Source organism: Astyanax mexicanus, chromosome 14 (assembly GCF_023375975.1).
Source record: "Astyanax mexicanus isolate ESR-SI-001 chromosome 14, AstMex3_surface, whole genome shotgun sequence".
NCBI lineage: Eukaryota > Metazoa > Chordata > Actinopteri > Characiformes > Acestrorhamphidae > Astyanax > Astyanax mexicanus.
In genome coordinates this window covers 22,717,009-22,735,086 of record NC_064421.1, presented here as the reverse complement: position 1 = coordinate 22,735,086, position 18,078 = coordinate 22,717,009, and the positions used below count along the sequence as shown (strand labels likewise).

The window sequence follows — 18,078 nt, the reverse complement described above, 5'->3', positions numbered from 1 at the left end:
TTATGGGTTTGTGTTAGATTTTCTAAGTAAATGAGTATAACTGCTAAACAGGGCTTCTTTTCTTTCTTTGACTCTTTCTCTCTCTCTACAGAACACAATAAACAGGTCAAACAACACTACACTGACTGACCAGGTATTGCAGATATCTGTGTTATATACACATACCCCTCTACACACAGAATCAGGCTCACAATACAGGAACTTCAGTATAGACAGACATATATACACTGCAACAGATTAATCTCACTTATGCACATAAACAAATACAAACAGAAAAACACACAAACATGTGCAGAAACACGCACATATTCATCATTTCTGCTACTCCCTCCTCCTCTCTCCTGCAGGCGTGTAGCTCCAGGCCAGTGCAGAGGAAACAACCTCAACTGTGCCGACAGAACTCCAACTGCAGTCTGGCCGAGGACGAAGCGGAGGAGATGAGGGAGAATAAGAGAGCTGATGAAGTGAGAGCAGGTAAGGGTAGCAGTACATTAAACTGATATTAACAGCCCTTTAAATGTTTACATTTTTTAACTTCAATCTGTTTGAATGTTATTTTTTCTTTTGCTCATTACTAGATTCCTCCAAAAATAGGATAAACCATGTGGAGAGGAAGAGGAGGAAAATGGGGGAGGAGGAAGAGCAGAATGAAAAGGAGAAGAGAAGAGTTGGCCTAAAGAGGATTAAAGCCGGCAGTGGCTCTGACCTGTCTGATGGCAGTGATTCGGAGGATAGCAGCTGCAGACTGCAGGAAATGTCCTGTGTTGTGGGGTCAAACAACTTACCTAGAAACTGCTGCATTTCAAACAGGCCAGCTGACCACGAGACAGCTCATAGTCTTCCTGTGGGGCGTACGGTGCAGGACTTGATAACTCGCTCCTCCCCTAAAGGCAAGGAGCATTCTCCCAGCCACATTTCGGAGCTTGATGGGCAGCGGGTGGGGGAAAGCCCTCACTCTGAAGTCCGTTTACCCAGCCCATCATGCAATGGAACATTTCAAAGCACTGGAGTTCCAGACCCACAGTGCACTGAGGGACCAGGGTGTGATAAAACAGAGGAGGAGAGAGGTGCTGGAGAGGTACTAGAGGACAGGAGTGAAGGAGCGTCCCAGGAGGACTCAGAGGCTGTGTCTGCCTTACTGGCATCCCAAGAGAGTGAGCAGCTGGTTTCTATGGAGACGGCGTGTGTGTTGCTGCACACATCATCACCAGAGTGTGAAGCAGTGGAGGGTGACCAGGAGAATCCACAGAATGATCCAGAGGTCAGAGGATCAGCTCTAAACCACCCGGAAGCCGCCACCTCTAGAAGTGAATCAGCAGCCTCATTAGAGGAAGAGTCTAGGGGAGCTCTGACTCAGTCTCCCATCATGCCATGCAATGCGGAGGTAGAAGCTGGGAAGGTAGCTAAACTGAGTCAGTCTCCGGGAGCTAGTAGTGGTCCTGAGCTCAAAACTGCACTTGTTTCAGAAATGACCCACAAACCCACTGTGCTCCCCAGTCCTTGCTCCTCTCCAGAGATCATCTCCAAACCACCTGTAGTGACAGAAGCATCCAGATTAAGGCTAAATGAATCTCCTGAGGTTAGCAGAATCAAAGAGAGCAGTTCTCCTATTAAAGTTACTACAGCAAAAGCTCTCATTGGCCTTAAAAGTACACCTGGTCCCAAAGTAACCTGCTCCACAATCCTGAATCGTAGCCATGCATCTCCCCCTCTTCCAACTGACCAACCAGCCCGGTCCAGAACTCCTCCACAGAATCTTTCTGCTGTTCTAGATAAACCAACTAAGAGCCCATTGATCATCGACAAGAACGAGCCCTTCACTGTCTACAGAGACCCAGCACTCGTGAGGAAAGAGCTAGAGAACCACCCAACCTACATCCAACCTGCACACACACCACCAACCCCCCACTCCAAACACCACCTGAAGAGCCCCCCGCCGTCCTCAAGCTCTCCTAACCTCACCTCAACATCTTCCCATGCTAAGATTCTCAGCCCCACTCCCCACCTCTCCCTTCCTTCCCAGACTCCTCTTTGCTCTCCACACCCCTCCATCCCTCATCCCCACTTGTTACCCTCCCTGCTGCCTGGCCTGCCCCCCTCAACAGCTCTCCTGGCTGGTCACACTCGGCTGGGGCCTCTAGGTCTCCCCCATCACCCACTAGCTTTGCAGCCCACACCCTCTCTCTTAGCCCAAAGCGCAGGAACCAGCCACCTGGCACCACTGGGCTTGTACCCACTTCTCTGGCCACCGTTCCCCAATGGAGCCCACAACTATGGTCTGGGCCTCCAGGGCTCTAAATGGGCACCACCAGAGAGTGCTGGAATGTATGAGGCTAACTTGAGAAGGGTAAGATTACTATTACCTTAAGGATGTTTACCTGATTTTCTCAATATGAAAAATATGTGTGCTCAAATTAAATACATAAAGATGTATAAAAACATGAAGCACATACATTTTAAGTGTAAGGTTTGGTATGACTTATATGAGTATAGTTAATACATGTTAGTTCTGTGCATTGCAATCATAGTAGTGGTGCCTAAAGCAGAGGGTGTGCATGTGGGGGAAGTGTTAGAGAATGTATGAAAGAAGGCACAAGCACTGAATTACAAAAAAAAATCATAATAATAATAACCAAGTGAATAAAAGCCCTGCAGATGGAGATAGATTATTTGTCTGTGTTAAATGTGTTCCTAGACACCCTTGAGATATCTATTTGTATGTTTCACATTTTATGCGTATTTTATAAACAAAGGATTCTGTTACCCACACATGTTCCTGACCCTTTCTCTCTGGCGGGATAGGATTGATTTATGTTCTTAATGTCTTATTCTATCTTTATTAGATTACTGCAGAAATTTGTTTGCTCTTTCCATAAACACGGCTATAATTCTTAGCTTTTATATTTTGTCAGACTTGTTGTACAATAAGTAAGTCTTTTTTGTTTGTTTGCGTGCACATGTCACTCCGCTGCTCATTGAGCTCCACTGGCTACCGGTTGCTGCTCGCATCAAATTCAAAGCGCTTACAATCGCCTACAAGGTGATGACAGAACAGGCTCCTTCCTACCTGCACTCGCTCCTGAAGGCTTACGCCACCTCCCGGCTGCTGCGCTCCTCCAATGAACGTCGCCTCGCTTTGCCAAACACTCACACAAAGCAATCCAGACTGTTCTCATACAGAGTTCCCCAATGGTGGAACAAACTACCTTCCACTACCAGATCAGGAGAATCTCTCGCTATCTTTAAGAAACTCCTGAAGACAGAGCTCTTCAAAGAGCACTTACTCTCCTAACACCTCTAACAAACTAACTAATTCTAACCTCATCTCCTTCTTCCTCTTCTCTACTCCTCTATCCCATTATTTCCCTCTGACCTCCTTAAGGCCCTATCCAAAGATGCTTATTTTAACTTCTATTATTTTTGTACTTAACCTCTTCTATTATTTGCACTTCAATATTGTAAGTCGCTTTGGACAAAAGCGTCTGCCAAATGTAATGTAATGTAATGTAATGTGTGTGTGTGTGTGTGTGTGTGTGCTTACAGAACACACCAAGCCCCTGGCTTCCTCAGCCCACTCCTGTAGCCAGTGCAGAAGGTCAGGGGTTAAGAACACCACTGCCTGTGCGCCCATCGAGTGCTGACCCGCATAGAGTGTCCAGAGCTGTCCAGCCCAGCACCCCCACCTCAAAAACCACAGAGTGAGTTTACACTTAAATTGTGGCAAGTATGAAATGACACTCACTCTATTATATGCTATCTGATAGATGCAGCTTTTCTGTTAAGCAACAACTATTAGCAAAAACAAACACTGTAGTCTAAAAGGGCATAACTTACTCCTAGATGTAACCAAACTGTTTTTTTTTTTTCTTATTATCTAGGGAGCTTGAGAGGAGGGCTTTCACAGAGACCCAACGCATGATTCACACACCTATAAAGATAGAACAAGAAAGAGTTAGGGCCACAGTGGAGAGGAATGGGCACAACTACCGCCCAGTTGCCCCGGAGTCGCCTTCTAATTGCCCAAAACAGCCTCAGGTGGTCTACGACCTCACAGGCGATCGAACCAGCCACTACCAAGAGGAGAGCCGGCGCATTTTACAGGAGAGCATTGAAGTGGCGCCGTTTACAGCCAAACTGGGTTCAGACAGAGAAGCAAAGTATTCCAAGAGTCCTGTGATTCATTCCAAACAGAGAGAGGGGGAGCGTGAAAGAGACAAGGAGCAAGAAAGAGAGATGCATGTGTTCAGACACAGTCTGCCACCCAGACCACAATCAGCCCACCCTTCCCCCACACACACCCAGACCAACTACTACACCCCTGTGACTGGAGGTGTGGAGAACAAGTCTTCAGCACGCAGGGCCCCACCCAGCAAAGAGCTGTATGAGAGGCTGAGTGGCCCCAACACTGCTCCCTCTGTCCTCCATTCAGCCAGCACACAGAGCACAGTCAAGGCCAGGCCCCCACCCCTTGTAAAGCGCCACCCTGAGAAAGAGGAAGGGCTCCTGGGCAAGATCGCAGAACAGTTGGCCTGTAAAGCCAAATCAATGATCTCAGTGGAGCCAGTGGAACACTGCTGTATAGAGAGAAAGGGCTCCTCCACTTCTCTCATCTCCATCTCTAACTCTTCTTCTCGTGCTGTACACTCTCTGCACAGGGCACCCATCTTCCACCCTCCTGCTCCACCCGTTGTGGCCTCTAAAGAGGCAGGACAAGGTAGATTGTCTCCACCCACACTGACACCTATCCAGCCAATGAGCTTATCTGGAAAAGCTCAGAATCAACAGAGACCACCCACACTAATGCCAGAACTTAGACATGGAGCAGTTGCCGGTAAAAGGATGGCCCCTGAGCCGATAAATGTTACGAGCCAAACATATGATTTACAGAGAGGTGGAGTTTTGCACAACCGAGAGAGAGTGGTGGGAGGTCAAACGACAAATGGAGGAATGATTACTCCACAGTCTGCCACAGCTTCTGTTATTGTTCGACCATCCAGCTACGTGCATGCACCCATGAACTACTCTGTCAGTGAAAGGTCGCTTCCCCAAGCTCACTGTGAACATGTGCGGACATTTGAAAGTGTGCCAACTACACACTTAAAGGAAAGTAGTAGTGTGCAATGTAAGAGGGGTGTCCTGTGGACCCCTGTGGACACTGTTCACCCAGTCAACATGGTCACTTCAAAGCAGGATGTTAATGTACCCTTAAATATGACAACTAAAAATATGAATTCCACTTATTTTAACAGTCGTGGAGTAAAATATTCAGCAAATATAGAAACACCTTACTCACGAGCAGATGTAGTAACTGAACATTGTAAAAAGGAGGCCATGGTAGTTCAGCCAAATCTGGATGTCTCATCCGTCTCCTGCTGCCCTACTAGAGACATACCCCATGTGAAGAAACGTCGAGCTGGACTAGCTGCCCCAGAACCAAGACATAACACATATACAGTTCAGCCCCTTCACACTACACAAACATTGAATGTTAACAAGAATGTTTTACAAATGCCACACAGTAGATATAGTACTTACATTACACACAGCACACACACCATTTGTACTGCACATGCTTTGAACAGAGAGACAGACTCAGTATTCAATCCTAGCCCTCCAAAATGTCCCAGGTTATCCTCCGAAGTCCCTAGTGTTGGGGAAACTAGCAAGCCCTGCTCAGTGACCAAAGGTCATCCACCAGCTCTTTCGGTCCATACAAACCAGCCCGCACAGTCTGGTCAGAACAACTACCACAAGCTAAAAAAGGCCTGGCTGACCCGCCACTCTGAGCAGGACAGGGGTAGTGCCAACCCACAGGTAGCAGGAGGCAGTCAGATTGATGCTACCATCACTACCACAAGCTATAACACTCCACCAATAAAACAGGAGGTAAATGGCCTGGAGAACAAATGGTCCAACCAAGAGAGCAAAGAATCCTGTATGGACAAGAGAAAGTCTAAGTCGCTGGAAAGAAAATGCCTACCAGAGGACAGGAAGTCCAATGGAAGTGATACAAAAACTAAAACTGATGACAAGAAACCTGTCATGGGCGACAAGAAAGCTACCCTAGAAGATATAAAGCCCATTTTGGACAGGAATGGTAACTTGGAGGATAAGAAACCGAGCTCTCAAAACAAGAAGGTGTGTGCTGATGAAAAGAAACCAACCCCCATCACCGTTAAGACAGAAAAGGGTAAGGGCAATTGTGGAGACAAACATGGGGATTCGGGCAATGAAAGCGAGAATCGCAAATCTGTCAATGGTGGAAAACGCCAGCCGAAATCGATACACATAAAGAAGCAGAATGAGCAGCAGAAGAAGAGAGGAGATCATGTAAAAGAGGAGAACGAGGAGGATGAAGAAGAGGAAGAGGGGAAGTCTAATGTAAATCTCCGAACGACCAAAGAGAAATCTCTGCACCGGCTGCCCAACACCAGTAAGATTTCATATTTGTTATAAAGTCTGATTTAAAACTTTAAAGACTGTAAATCAGTCTTCACTAATAATGACTCTCATAATGCTGTAAGAGTAAGACCATTAAATTGGCCTGGCTTCAACTGAAAATAACATTTAACCTATTTTTTTTTTCATGTCAGTCTGAAAAATATTAATGTCAGTCCTCCTGTAAGCGAAGCAAATTTCCAATACCATATCTTTTTTCAGCCACCAGCAGATTTTCTTTAATAGATTCAGGTTTAGATTCTAAAACCACATTTTAGAGCCTCTTACTGCAGAATATGCAACCTGGTGCAACCAAAATATGAAGTCAGGGAGCCTTCCACCATCAACAGTCCCTTATTTCCTGCTGTGACATCATCCAATTGAAAGAGATTGACAAATTGAGAGAAGAAAATAGCAATCTCACGGTGTTCCATGACTTCCATGAGTTGACAGAGGCTTTTGCTTGTGTTCTTTCTCTCCTCAGATGGCATTCCTCGATCAGTGCTGAAGGACTGGAGGAAGGTGAAAAAGTTGAAGCAAAGTGGCGAAGCCTTCCTGCAGGATGATTCGTGCGCTGAGATCGGTGCCAATGTGCAAAAGTGTCGCGAGTGCCGGCTGGACCGCTCTCGCAAAGCCCAGGAGCCTGCCATCTCTCCAGTCTTCTGTCGCTTCTACTACTTCCGCCGGTGAGCTTTATGCATTTTCATACTTTGTCAAAAATGCATTCATTTACCCTAAGTTATTTACATGTATCACTATATTGTGTAATGTTTGAAACATGTTGGGCATGTTTAAAACACTAGTGTTTTGGAGGTGTAATTGCATAGCAGCGTAGATACACCCATTCATACAACAATAGCATTACAACTATAAACAATCACAATGGTGTAGGACCTGCATAGAATTAACCTGTCCTTAGTGGGGAGACTAAAAAAAAGCAAACAAAAAGAATATTTTTAGAAACAAAGCAAATTCTACATTATTCTTCTCCTCTGTCATAGACTGTCATACAGCAAGAATGGAGTGGTTCGTGTGGATGGATTCTCTGTTGCCGAGGACACGGATGAGGATGCAGTGAGGGTCTGGATGGCTGGATTTGAGATTGAAGATGAGTGGAATAAAAAGGAGATGGAGCTGAACTTGGCCAAATATATCCTCACACTCATAGGAGACAAATTCTGCCTGCTAGTCAAGACTGAGAACATCGCTGTAACCTGGGTCAAAAAAGAAAGTGAGTTTGTGTGTGCTAGTGAGGACCAAATGTTCTCAGGGTAAAAAAGAGAGGAGATTTGGCTGTGCACTTTTGAGTGTGTAGGATAGATCTAGAATTACATATTTTTTACATGCCAGGACATGTTCATACTTTACTTACATTCTCTTATAAAACATTTAGAATTAAATGAATTATTTTTACTTAAATATAAGTGGTCAATGTATTTTAAGCACTGATGATAGACAATATGCTTTAGAAAGTATATGTATCAAAATAAAAAAATGTATTACTATAAAATATTGCACATTGCCCACCCGTTTTCATATTCATATATAATAACAATAATTGTATTTGCTCTTTTAATTCCCTCCCCTTTCTTTCTTTCTGTGTGTGTGTGTGTGTGTGCAGCCCAGGTGATGTGGAAGCGGGCAGTGCGAGGTGTGAGAGAGATGTGTGATGCGTGTGAGGCCACTTTGTTCAACATACACTGGGCCTGTCACAAGTGTGGTTTTGTAGTGTGCATGGACTGCTACAAAGCCCGCGAGAGGAAGAGTGCCAAAGGTTTGCAGCATACACAGTACTGTATATGACAGCTTTGTAATATAGTTGCAAATAGTGTTTCTGAAATGATATTCTGTGTATTAATGGTGTTTTTCTATTTCTCAGATAAAGAACTGTATGCCTGGGTCAGGTGTGTAAAAAACCAGCCCCACGACCTGAAGAATCTAATGCCCACCCAAATAATCCCAGAAACAGGTGAACACTTGTGTGTTTCTGACGGCGACTGAGACGTTACGATCAGTGATAGTAATTAGAATGTGTCAGTTTGTAATTTTGTTATGTTTCTGCTTTGTGTCCTGCAGTGCTGACAGGTTTGCAGAGTGCCATACACACCATAAGGAGAGAATATGGCATCCCCTCCCACTGCTCCTGCTCTGGGAGTTCTCTCCCAGCCTTCTCTCCCAAACCCATCACGACCAACGGCCTCTCACTGGTGACTTTCATTTCTGAATTGTTCATTATTATTATTATTAGTTAAAGGCACCAACTGTACTATTAAATTTACATTACATTGACACAAGCCTTTAGTTGCAACTTTATTGTACTATACAGCTCCAAAAAAAATGAGGGACCACTTAAAAATGACGAGTTTCTTTGATTTTACCAAATTGAAAACCTCTGGAATATAATTAAAAGGAAGATTGATGATAATTTTTGCACCAGGAGCGGCATGAAGTAAATAAAAAGCAGTGTGTAAGACTGGTGGAGAACAACATGCCAAGATGCATGAAAACTGTGATTAAAAACCAGGGTTATTCCACCAAATATTGATTTCTGAACTCTTAAAACTTAATGAATATGAACTTGTTTTCTTTGCATTATTTGAGGTCTGAAAGCTCTGTATCTTTTTTTTTTATTTCAACCATTTCTCATTTTATGCAAATAAATGCTCTAATTGACAGTATTTTTATTTGGAATTTAAGAGAAATGTTGTCCGTAGTTTATAATAAAACCATAATGTTCATTTTACTCAAACATATATCTATAAATAGCAAAATCAGAAAAACTGATTCAGAAACTGAAGCGATCTCTTATTTCCAGAGCTATATAGTAAAAAAAATTGTGACACGTGAAGAAAGTTGCGTGACTGTGTCACTGCTTTCAGCTTTCAGAGAAAACACAGTGTGACTCGAAAAGCCAGCATAGCTCACCAAAAGCCCCTGATCAACAGAAGAGTGCACAAGACGCAGTTCACAAGACCCCCACAGAGAGGAGAGGTGAGAAAAACACACAAGCATACAGTCGCTCACACCCCAGCCATCTTTTTAGCCCCTGGTTCTTTGCTACACATTACATCAGCCTGCATTAAGCCAGGCTTACACACACTAGCTTAAAGTGGAGACAAAAGATTAAACAAGTGCACTCTCTTGTTAGGGAAATTAAGCTTATTATTTGAGTTGGAATTTGTAGTGTAGTTGTATGTTTGTGTTGTGCGTAAGACTTGAGCTTTAATTATTTGCTCACAGCGGTGTAAAAAGATTTGATTCAATTTGACAGCAACTCTCAAGAGACTTTTTAATGCATCATGGAATCTCACCATTAGTTGACTAGGTTTTGGAGGGGATTTTTAAAAATAAACTCACAACACATGACTGCATTGTAGAAGCTCTTTTGGAGTAACAAAAGAATATATCCACCTTCTGGTACCCTTGTACATCAGTGTTATAGTTTTTTAATGGCACTATGTGTTTATGTGCTTTAGGAAAGTCAGACTGTGATGGCTTGGAGGTTCTAGGCAGGAAGTCCAGCAGTCCAGAGCAGGGATCCACCTTGCGTGACCTTCTGACCTCTACAGCTGGGAAACTGCGCCTGGGGTCTACTGGCCCTGGAATAGCCTTTGCACCTGTTTACAACAGTACTGATCAGGTGAGAGTAATGCACATACAGCTCTGTAAAAATAAAAAAAGAAAGACCACTTAATCATGATGTTTTTCCTTGATTTTTACCAAACTGAAAACCTCTGGAATATAATCAAGAGGAATATGGATGATCACAAGCCATAAAACCAAGCTGAGCTGCTTGAATTTTTGCACCAGGAGTGGTATAAAGTTATCCAAAAGCAGTGTGTAAGACTGGTGGAGGAGAACCACCATGCCAAGATGCATGAAAACTGTGATTAAAAACCAGGTTATTCCACTAAATATTGATTTCTGAACTCTTAAAACTTTATGAATATGAACTTGTTTTCTTTGCATTATTTGAGGTCTGAAAGCTCTGCATCATTTTGTTATTTCAGCCATTTCTCATTTTCTGCAAATGAATGCTCTAAATGACAATATTTTTATTTAGAACTTGGAGGAAATGTTGTTTGTAGTTTATAGAATAGAACAACAATGTCCATTTTACTCAAATATTTACCTATAAATAGCAAAATCATAGAAACTGATTCAGAAACTGAAGTGGTCTCTTATTTTTTTCCAGAACTGTATATGGGTGGAGAAGGCACTACATTAACATTGCACTAATTAATATTCAGTTTATAAAGTCATTAATTTGTGTACTGTGTTTATGCTTAAGAACACTCAGAACGCTCGTATGCCCAATCTCCTTGATGACATCATAGCCTCGGTAGTAGAGAACAAGATTCCCGCCTCCAAGATAGCCAGACTAGGGCTGAAGCAGGACTTGTTGACGGAAGAGGAGGTGGAGTTAGGACTGGAGGAGGCGAAGCCCGAACAACTCTCATTGGCTGACCCCCATGCCAGTGTCCCTCATGATTGGCTCGGCAGCCACCGGCTGCTCTGGCTTAAAGATCACCGTCACCTAGGCAACCAAAGACTGTTCAAAGAGAACTGGACACAAGAGCAGGTTTGTGTTACTGCGCACAAGTTGAAAGCAGTGATTTTAACAATAGAAATTGTAGAAAGGTATTTAGTGTGTGTTGGGATCTTAATTTTAATGTTGATGTTGTTGCTGCAGCCGGTGCTGGTCTCTGGACTGCAGAAGAGTCTGAATGCCAGTCTTTGGAAACCGGAGCACTTCAGCAAAGAGTTCTCCGCTCTCCACAGTGACATCTACAACTGCCGTGATGGAAGCATCACAAACTCCCGTGTCAAAGAATTCTGGGATGGATTTGAGGATGTATCAAGTGAGTGTTCTACTATCATGTCAATAGTACTTTCTCTTCTTCAATTTGTTATTGGCATTATACAGTACTTTAACTGAATAATGTTTACAATTATGTTTACATTATAGTTTAAATTAATCAGTTACAATAAACACAAAGGGGGAAGATATAAAATATAAAAAAATCTGTAAATATTTTTTTTAATTGTCTGATGTTTTGTATTCACTAATAATAAAAGCTTGACCTGCTTTCAGAGACTCCAGGTCTTTAGTATTCTCTTATGTTACTAAACTAAACACTTGTTCCTGTCTTTCATCAGAGAGGCCTAAATCTGCTAAAGGTGACCCGGCAGTATACAGGCTGAAGGATTGGCCATCTGGGGAGGAGTTCCTGGCTCTCATGCCATCCAGGTAGGGCGTTATGCCTTTGACATTTCCCAGCTAACCCATATTTCCATATTTGAATAGAATTCCTGTGCTCAGACATATCTGTTCTAGTTTTTGAATACACTTTCAGCTGTATTTGAATACACCACTGCATTAACCTCAGAATGAGACTCGCTGTTTTACAGTCTAATCAGTTAAAGACACTGTTATAGTTTTCAGTTACATGTATTTATAACAGGTGTGTTTAACAGGAGTTTCAGATGATTTGTATTTTGCCAGATAAGAGTGTATAATTTTACCAGTCTCAGCTATGATGATATGGTGAACCTCAGCTGCTTTGGTAGTTATTAAGCTTTGGTGTTATCTTAGCTATGATAAAAATATATATATTTTTTTTTCTTTTGTTAGGTATGAAAACGTGATGAGCTTTCTGCCGGTTCCGGATTACACTGGTCCGGATGGCACTCTCAACCTGGCCTCACGCCTGCCATCATTCTTTATCCGGCCAGACCTGGGCCCTCGCCTCTGCTGTGCTCATGGTATCTCCTTAGACTTGTCCCTCAGCTCTAGCTACTGTTTTCACCATGATATACTGAGCACATTGTTTCTAGAAAGCCGGCCTGTGAGTTGATTGCTTCTAATCTCCCTGTCTCTGTCTCTGTGTGTGTGTGCGCAGGTGTGACAGCATGCCCAGAGCAGGACTTTGGAACCAGCAATCTGCATGTTGAAATCTCTGACACCATGAATATTCTTGTCTATGTGGGCGTAGCCAAAGGCACAGGAGCTCTCTCTAAAACAGGTAAGACCTTTACTGTGGATGTGACTTCAGAACATCCTGTGGCATCAAATAATGTGTTCAATTAAAATGTTAATTAAAAATATAAAGCTCATAATTAAATAGTTTTGGAAAGAAAATCTTTCTCTAAACAGGTAATAACTTGATTTAGTGATTTAGTTTAATATGACTGTTGTAGTTTTTATTGTTTTCATCAATATATAATTAAATACTAAATTATTAGTGTATTAGTGGATAATTAGTGTATTGGTGTCAGTTCAAAGAGATATGCTTGTTTTACCCTCCTTGTGTCAGGAGCATTGCAAATGATAGTGTCTTGGGTTGAGAGTGAGTGAGTGGGTGGGATAATTGACTTAGTTAAATTAGTGAGAAAATTTGGTTAAGTTGCTCATAATTGATTCTAACATTTTGAAACCGGTGCAGTTGACATCATTTAGAAAGACATTTTACATAGGTTTCACTTTTCCTCCAATACTCTGCAAAAACTGAAATAATGCAAGGTAAGGCTCTTGAAAGGAGAGATGTATCACAAACCTGTTCAGTATTATGGTAAACCTTATTTTTGTAGTCTTATTCTGTATTTCTAGAATTGTGCTTTTCCCGCAACAAGCTTTCCCTGCAGCCTACTGAGAGTTAAACAATGAAAACAAAAACACAGACTTAAAGCACATGTCTGTTGTTGAAAAGTGTCTTTTGAGGTGCTGTGATGAAATCTTGGTAATCTTGGAATACTGGTATTTCTGACAGCACATCATTGCTTGAGTGTTTCTTAGCTATAGTGTGTGTATCACTCTGTTAATCTTTCTGTAACTGTGTGTGTTTTAGGAGTATTGAAACTCTTAGAGAGAGAGGTTCTGGATGAAAGTGCAAAGAAGAGGCTGAAAGATCCCAATGAAACTCCAGGCGCACTGTGGCACATCTTCTTGAGTAAAGACCTCCACAAGATCCAGGAGTTCCTTCAAACGGTACTGCACTGCTCTTTAATTTTAACACTGGCTAACCGCAGTGAACCAAAATACAGTGATTCCTCTAAGGCCTAGACATTCAGTGGCCATCAGTCTATTACCACTGATTTAATGCTACATTGTCTATTTGAGTGGGTGTAATAGAATAGGCCTGCATGCTGGCTACTATCTGAGTGCTACATAGAGGCTTTTGATTAATGCATACAGACACAACTGTGTATATGATCTGGAATAAAATAAAAAAAACACTTAATGATGATGTTTTTTCTTGATTTTACCAAATTAAAATCCTCTGGAATATAATCAAGAGGAAGATGGATGATCACAACCATCACACAAAGCTAAACTGCTTGAGTGTATGCACTGGGAGTGGCATAAAGTTATCCAAAAGCAGTGTGTAAGACTGGTGGAGGAGAACATGCAAAGATGCATGAAAACTGTGATTAAAAACCAGGGTAATTCCACCAAATATGGATTTCTGAACTCTTAAAACTTTATAAATATGGACTTGTTTTCTTTGCATTGTTTGAGGTCTGAAAGCTCTGCATCTTTTTTGTTGTTTTAGCCATTTCTCATTTTCTGCAAATAATATTATTACAATATTTTTATTTAGAATTTGGGAGAAATGTTGTCTGTAGTTTATAGAATAAAACAACAATGTTCATTTTACTCAAACATATACCTATAAATAGCAAAAGCAGAGAAACGGATTCAGAAACTGAAGTGGTCTTTAATTTTCCCAGAGCTGTATATAGTAAATAGCAGTAAAAAGTTTGGAGACACATTTTAATTAATGTTTGTTCTTTATTTTTATTATTTACTACATTGTAGATTAAGCCGACTGAAAGAATGACAAGAGTGGGCAAAGATGGCATTAAAGCAAGTACATGTTTGGCTTGATTACAATTTTTTTTGTTTACTTTATAATTGCATATTCATTACTTCATAGTTTTGATATCTTCAGTATTAATCTACAATGTAGAAAATAATATAAACCTAGTGGCTCTATGCCAAGCCTGTGTTAGAGGGGTATATAAAGCCCTTTACTATGGATCTGTGAAGCAGTGGATCTGTTTTCTCTAGAATGATGGGGCGCTATCCAATAATTATCATTTGGAAGTCAGGGATGATATGTGGTATATGTGAACCTTGATTCCTCCCCTTCAGCTCTGAGGGAGATCTACTTGCATCTGCTGCTCACTGGGGGTTCAGTGTTGTATGTTCAATGTTTTGTCTCTGTCCTGCTACCACATTTGTATAAAACTGCTTTGTGACAACATCAGTTAAAAAAGCGCTAAATAAATACATTTGGTTTGATTTAATTTGATGAGGTGGGGATAATCCAGTCTCCTGAATAGAAACAATGCATTAACAGATGCTCCAATACATTTATTCATATAGTGTATCTGCCTAATAATTTAATTATTTTTGACTTTTCTAAACTTTTGAATTGTAATGTAACTTTAAAACAGTGCTTGTTCTTATCTGTCTGTTTTGTGTGTTGTTGTTGGATGTGTGTAGCTTTCAGCAGAGCATGGTGAAGCGGATACTGAAGCTGACTCTGATGCAGAGTGTGAGAGTGAAGCGGACCCCCTGCGAGAAGGCGGCTGGTACCTGAGCCCTAGACTACGACAAAGATTGCTGGAGCAGCATGGCGTGGAGAGCCGCACTTTGCTCCAGTTTTATGGAGACGCCGTCATCATTCCGGCTGGGGCACTACACCAGGTCCTCTTCACACCGCCACCTCTTTATTCTCTTTCACACAGCTTTTTCATCAAACCCTGTGGCATGCTTTATTAAAGGACACAGTGACAGAATACAATGGAAGGGCAGGGATATTAGAACCTGCAGGTCCCTGACATTTAATCTTATTTCTGTGGTCAGCCTTGTGTGTGAAGGTCTGAGGCAATTTAACCCTGACATAGACTCATACCACAGCTTCTACTATTCTTTAAATATTATTGTTGGGTTAGAATGTGTTTATATATAGTGGGAACAAACTATCTAATCATGAGAAAAAAGGCATATATTACATTTAAATTAAAGAGTACCTTTTAACTGGGAACTGCATACTTAAACTTAAAAAAAAATACTTGTATTTCAAATATCTTATCAATTCACATTGACTGGTCATATTTCTTCCATTAGTTGGTGGAAAGCTCCTCATGTGTTTGGTTGTGTTCACTGTGTGCAGGTTATGAATTTGCACAGTTGCATCCAAGTAAATGTGGACTTTGTCTCCCCTGAGCACGCCCACAACTCCTATTACCTGACCCAGGAGCTCCGCCCCCTCAAAGACCAAGTCAACTATGAGGACAAACTGCAGGTGCCAGTTCTCTTCAACTCTCCTTCTTTTTGTCTTTTATGTTTATCTTTTGTGGCAGTAATTGTAGCAAAACCCTCATACTTCTGGCAAAAAAAAATGTCAGTCGAAGGCATAAAGGATATTATTATTGTGATAATATTGTGTGAATAATTGTGTGTGGTGTCAGTATTATGCAGATTTAATTTAATTTTTAACATTTTAACAATACATTCTTGCATTTACATGTGATCTGCTCCAAATACCCTTAATTTAACCAGGCTCAAAAGTCAGTAGACAGTGACTGATAAGCAGTTTTATGGCCAGTTGCATGATTTTTTTAATTAGGGAGAGGTCTGGAGTTGATCTTGTTGAACTTCTCAGTCTGAGGTCCTAAGAGGTGCTGATACAAAAAAGAGGGTCATTCTTAGGATGAAAAGCTAAATACACCTAACAGAGAGATAGCAGAAATGTCAGCAGTGACCAGATTTACAATGTAAATACAGTGTGTTTACTTCAGAATGCAAATCTCTGGTACCATTGGTTAGATTACACTGCTTGAAAACACATAGAAAAGGCTGCCAAGTTGCATAACAGGATTCCTTTGACACATGGTACCAAAATAAGCTTATATCTAAGTATGGAAAATTAAAAAAGGGCATCATTATCTGTTCAACATTCACAACATCTGTTAATATATGATTAGACACTCTAATGTTGACTTGTTGTTTATTGATTTGACTGCTAGAAGTATATTCCTAATATGATCAATTATGTAGGGTGTAGAGCTACCCTCTGCTCAGATTCAGTTAAGACCTGAAAAAAACAATACAGATGGAAAATATCCTCAAAAATAGAGCTAAACCCACCCAACAGAAACATATGGAATGTTCTTATATGGCAGAGTCAGTCACCTGAGCTAAACTACGTTGATAATCAACGTACTGAAGACGAAAACTAAAAGCTAAGAAAAGATCCACAACCAATCTGCAACAATGCAATACAAGTAGACTCACTATAACATCTGTTTCTCTTCCTCAGGTGAAGAACATCATCTACCACTCAGTGAAAGATGCTGTAGCTACACTGAGCAGGCACTTAAAGGAACAAGTGGATGAGTTTAAGGAGGAAGAGTCCTGACAGCACCCCTCCTCTTCCTCAGACCAGTCCCTAGGAGCATGAGTCTTCACATTCTTAATGGAGGAAACCAGTAGCCTGAGACCCAAAACTGGAGCTGCACACTTCACACCAATGAAGCGAAAACACACTTTTGCTTCCATTGCAAAGACGCATCACTTCCTCCATGATGTCACTGTCTTCTCATTTGATCTGATTCTCTTCTCCTCCTCCCTGATGTCTTCCTGCTCGGACAGGAAGTGAGATTAGGAGCTGAGGCATGACTGAACCAGAGGGACAGAGGAAGTTCATCTCTCTCTTCCGAGCAAGTAGCTGCTGTAATGCTGCTGGGCAAGAAGAGTAGTGAACTGCTAAGCACAGCACTTTCAGTCTCACACGCTGTGTGTATACTAGGCTGTGGGAAAGAAACCATTGAAAAAGAACAACTGCAATGTTTCTTTGTTTTTGTTTTGTTTCGTTTTTTTTTTTTTTTTCAGATAAAGATGCTCTAAGACATACTCTTAATCAGTAGTTATCTTATCATGCTGCTAACAGTTTAGTTACTCTGTCTGCTAAGGTTCAGACAGGTGGGGGAGCAGCTAGCCCAACAACCATAGCAGCATTCCTTTATGTCAGCCAACGCCAAGCTGTTAGCTGTTATTGTTTATTTCAATGGCGATATTAAATTATTAATAGTTTGGCAGGTATTCACTGTGCAGAAGGAGAATACAAAAGAATTTGCAGTATATCATGTGTTTGTTAAAAAAAAGATCTTGTGAGAGATTTTCAGCTGAAATATATTATGTAAATAGCAGAATATACATATATAATATATTAATTATGATTTTTCTATAACATGGTGTGCTTTAATTGCTGTATGTGTTGTTTGCTACTGTATGTACATTGAAGTTAAAGAGATGTTTTACATTTTCCATTAAAAATGGATCGGTCAGTATATGTTTTGTGTCTGACAAATGATACTTGTTCAATATGTACTCACTGAATAGCTTTTTAACCTTACCTCTTACCCATTTGTAACCATTGTTAACACACATATCTGCCAAATACAGTCATATGAAAAAGTTTGGGCACCCCTATTAATGTTAATCATTTTTAGTTCTAAATATTTGGGTGTTTGCACTTTGCACAAGGAGAAGCTGTATGGGAGAGTGATGCGAAAGAAGCCATTTCTGCAAGCACGCCACAAACAGAGTCGCCTGAGGTGTGCTTTTGC

The 18,078-nt window shown here is 41.3% G+C and overlaps 1 protein-coding gene across 3 annotated transcripts in view; it reads left to right on the top strand.

Annotated features, from left to right (window-relative positions):
• The window catches only part of jmjd1ca (jumonji domain containing 1Ca), a 59,817-nt gene extending 42,018 nt beyond the window's left edge, over positions 1-17,799 (top strand). For all 3 annotated transcript variants that reach the window (XM_022672850.2, XM_022672849.2, XM_022672853.2), the window contains 21 exons: positions 92-133; positions 348-474; positions 579-2,347; positions 3,544-3,698; positions 3,879-6,433; positions 6,923-7,124; positions 7,440-7,669; positions 8,060-8,212; positions 8,318-8,407; positions 8,515-8,645; positions 9,318-9,429; positions 9,915-10,078; positions 10,730-11,020; positions 11,132-11,300; positions 11,599-11,689; positions 12,074-12,204; positions 12,342-12,464; positions 13,287-13,426; positions 14,948-15,151; positions 15,621-15,752; positions 16,770-17,799. In XM_022672850.2, coding sequence (XP_022528571.2) covers positions 92-133; positions 348-474; positions 579-2,347; positions 3,544-3,698; positions 3,879-6,433; positions 6,923-7,124; positions 7,440-7,669; positions 8,060-8,212; positions 8,318-8,407; positions 8,515-8,645; positions 9,318-9,429; positions 9,915-10,078; positions 10,730-11,020; positions 11,132-11,300; positions 11,599-11,689; positions 12,074-12,204; positions 12,342-12,464; positions 13,287-13,426; positions 14,948-15,151; positions 15,621-15,752; positions 16,770-16,868 — 7,110 coding nt within the window. In that variant the 3' untranslated portion in view covers positions 16,869-17,799. The remainder of the gene's footprint in view (positions 1-91; positions 134-347; positions 475-578; positions 2,348-3,543; positions 3,699-3,878; positions 6,434-6,922; positions 7,125-7,439; positions 7,670-8,059; positions 8,213-8,317; positions 8,408-8,514; positions 8,646-9,317; positions 9,430-9,914; positions 10,079-10,729; positions 11,021-11,131; positions 11,301-11,598; positions 11,690-12,073; positions 12,205-12,341; positions 12,465-13,286; positions 13,427-14,947; positions 15,152-15,620; positions 15,753-16,769) is intronic.
• Positions 17,800-18,078: the final 279 nt, after the last annotated feature.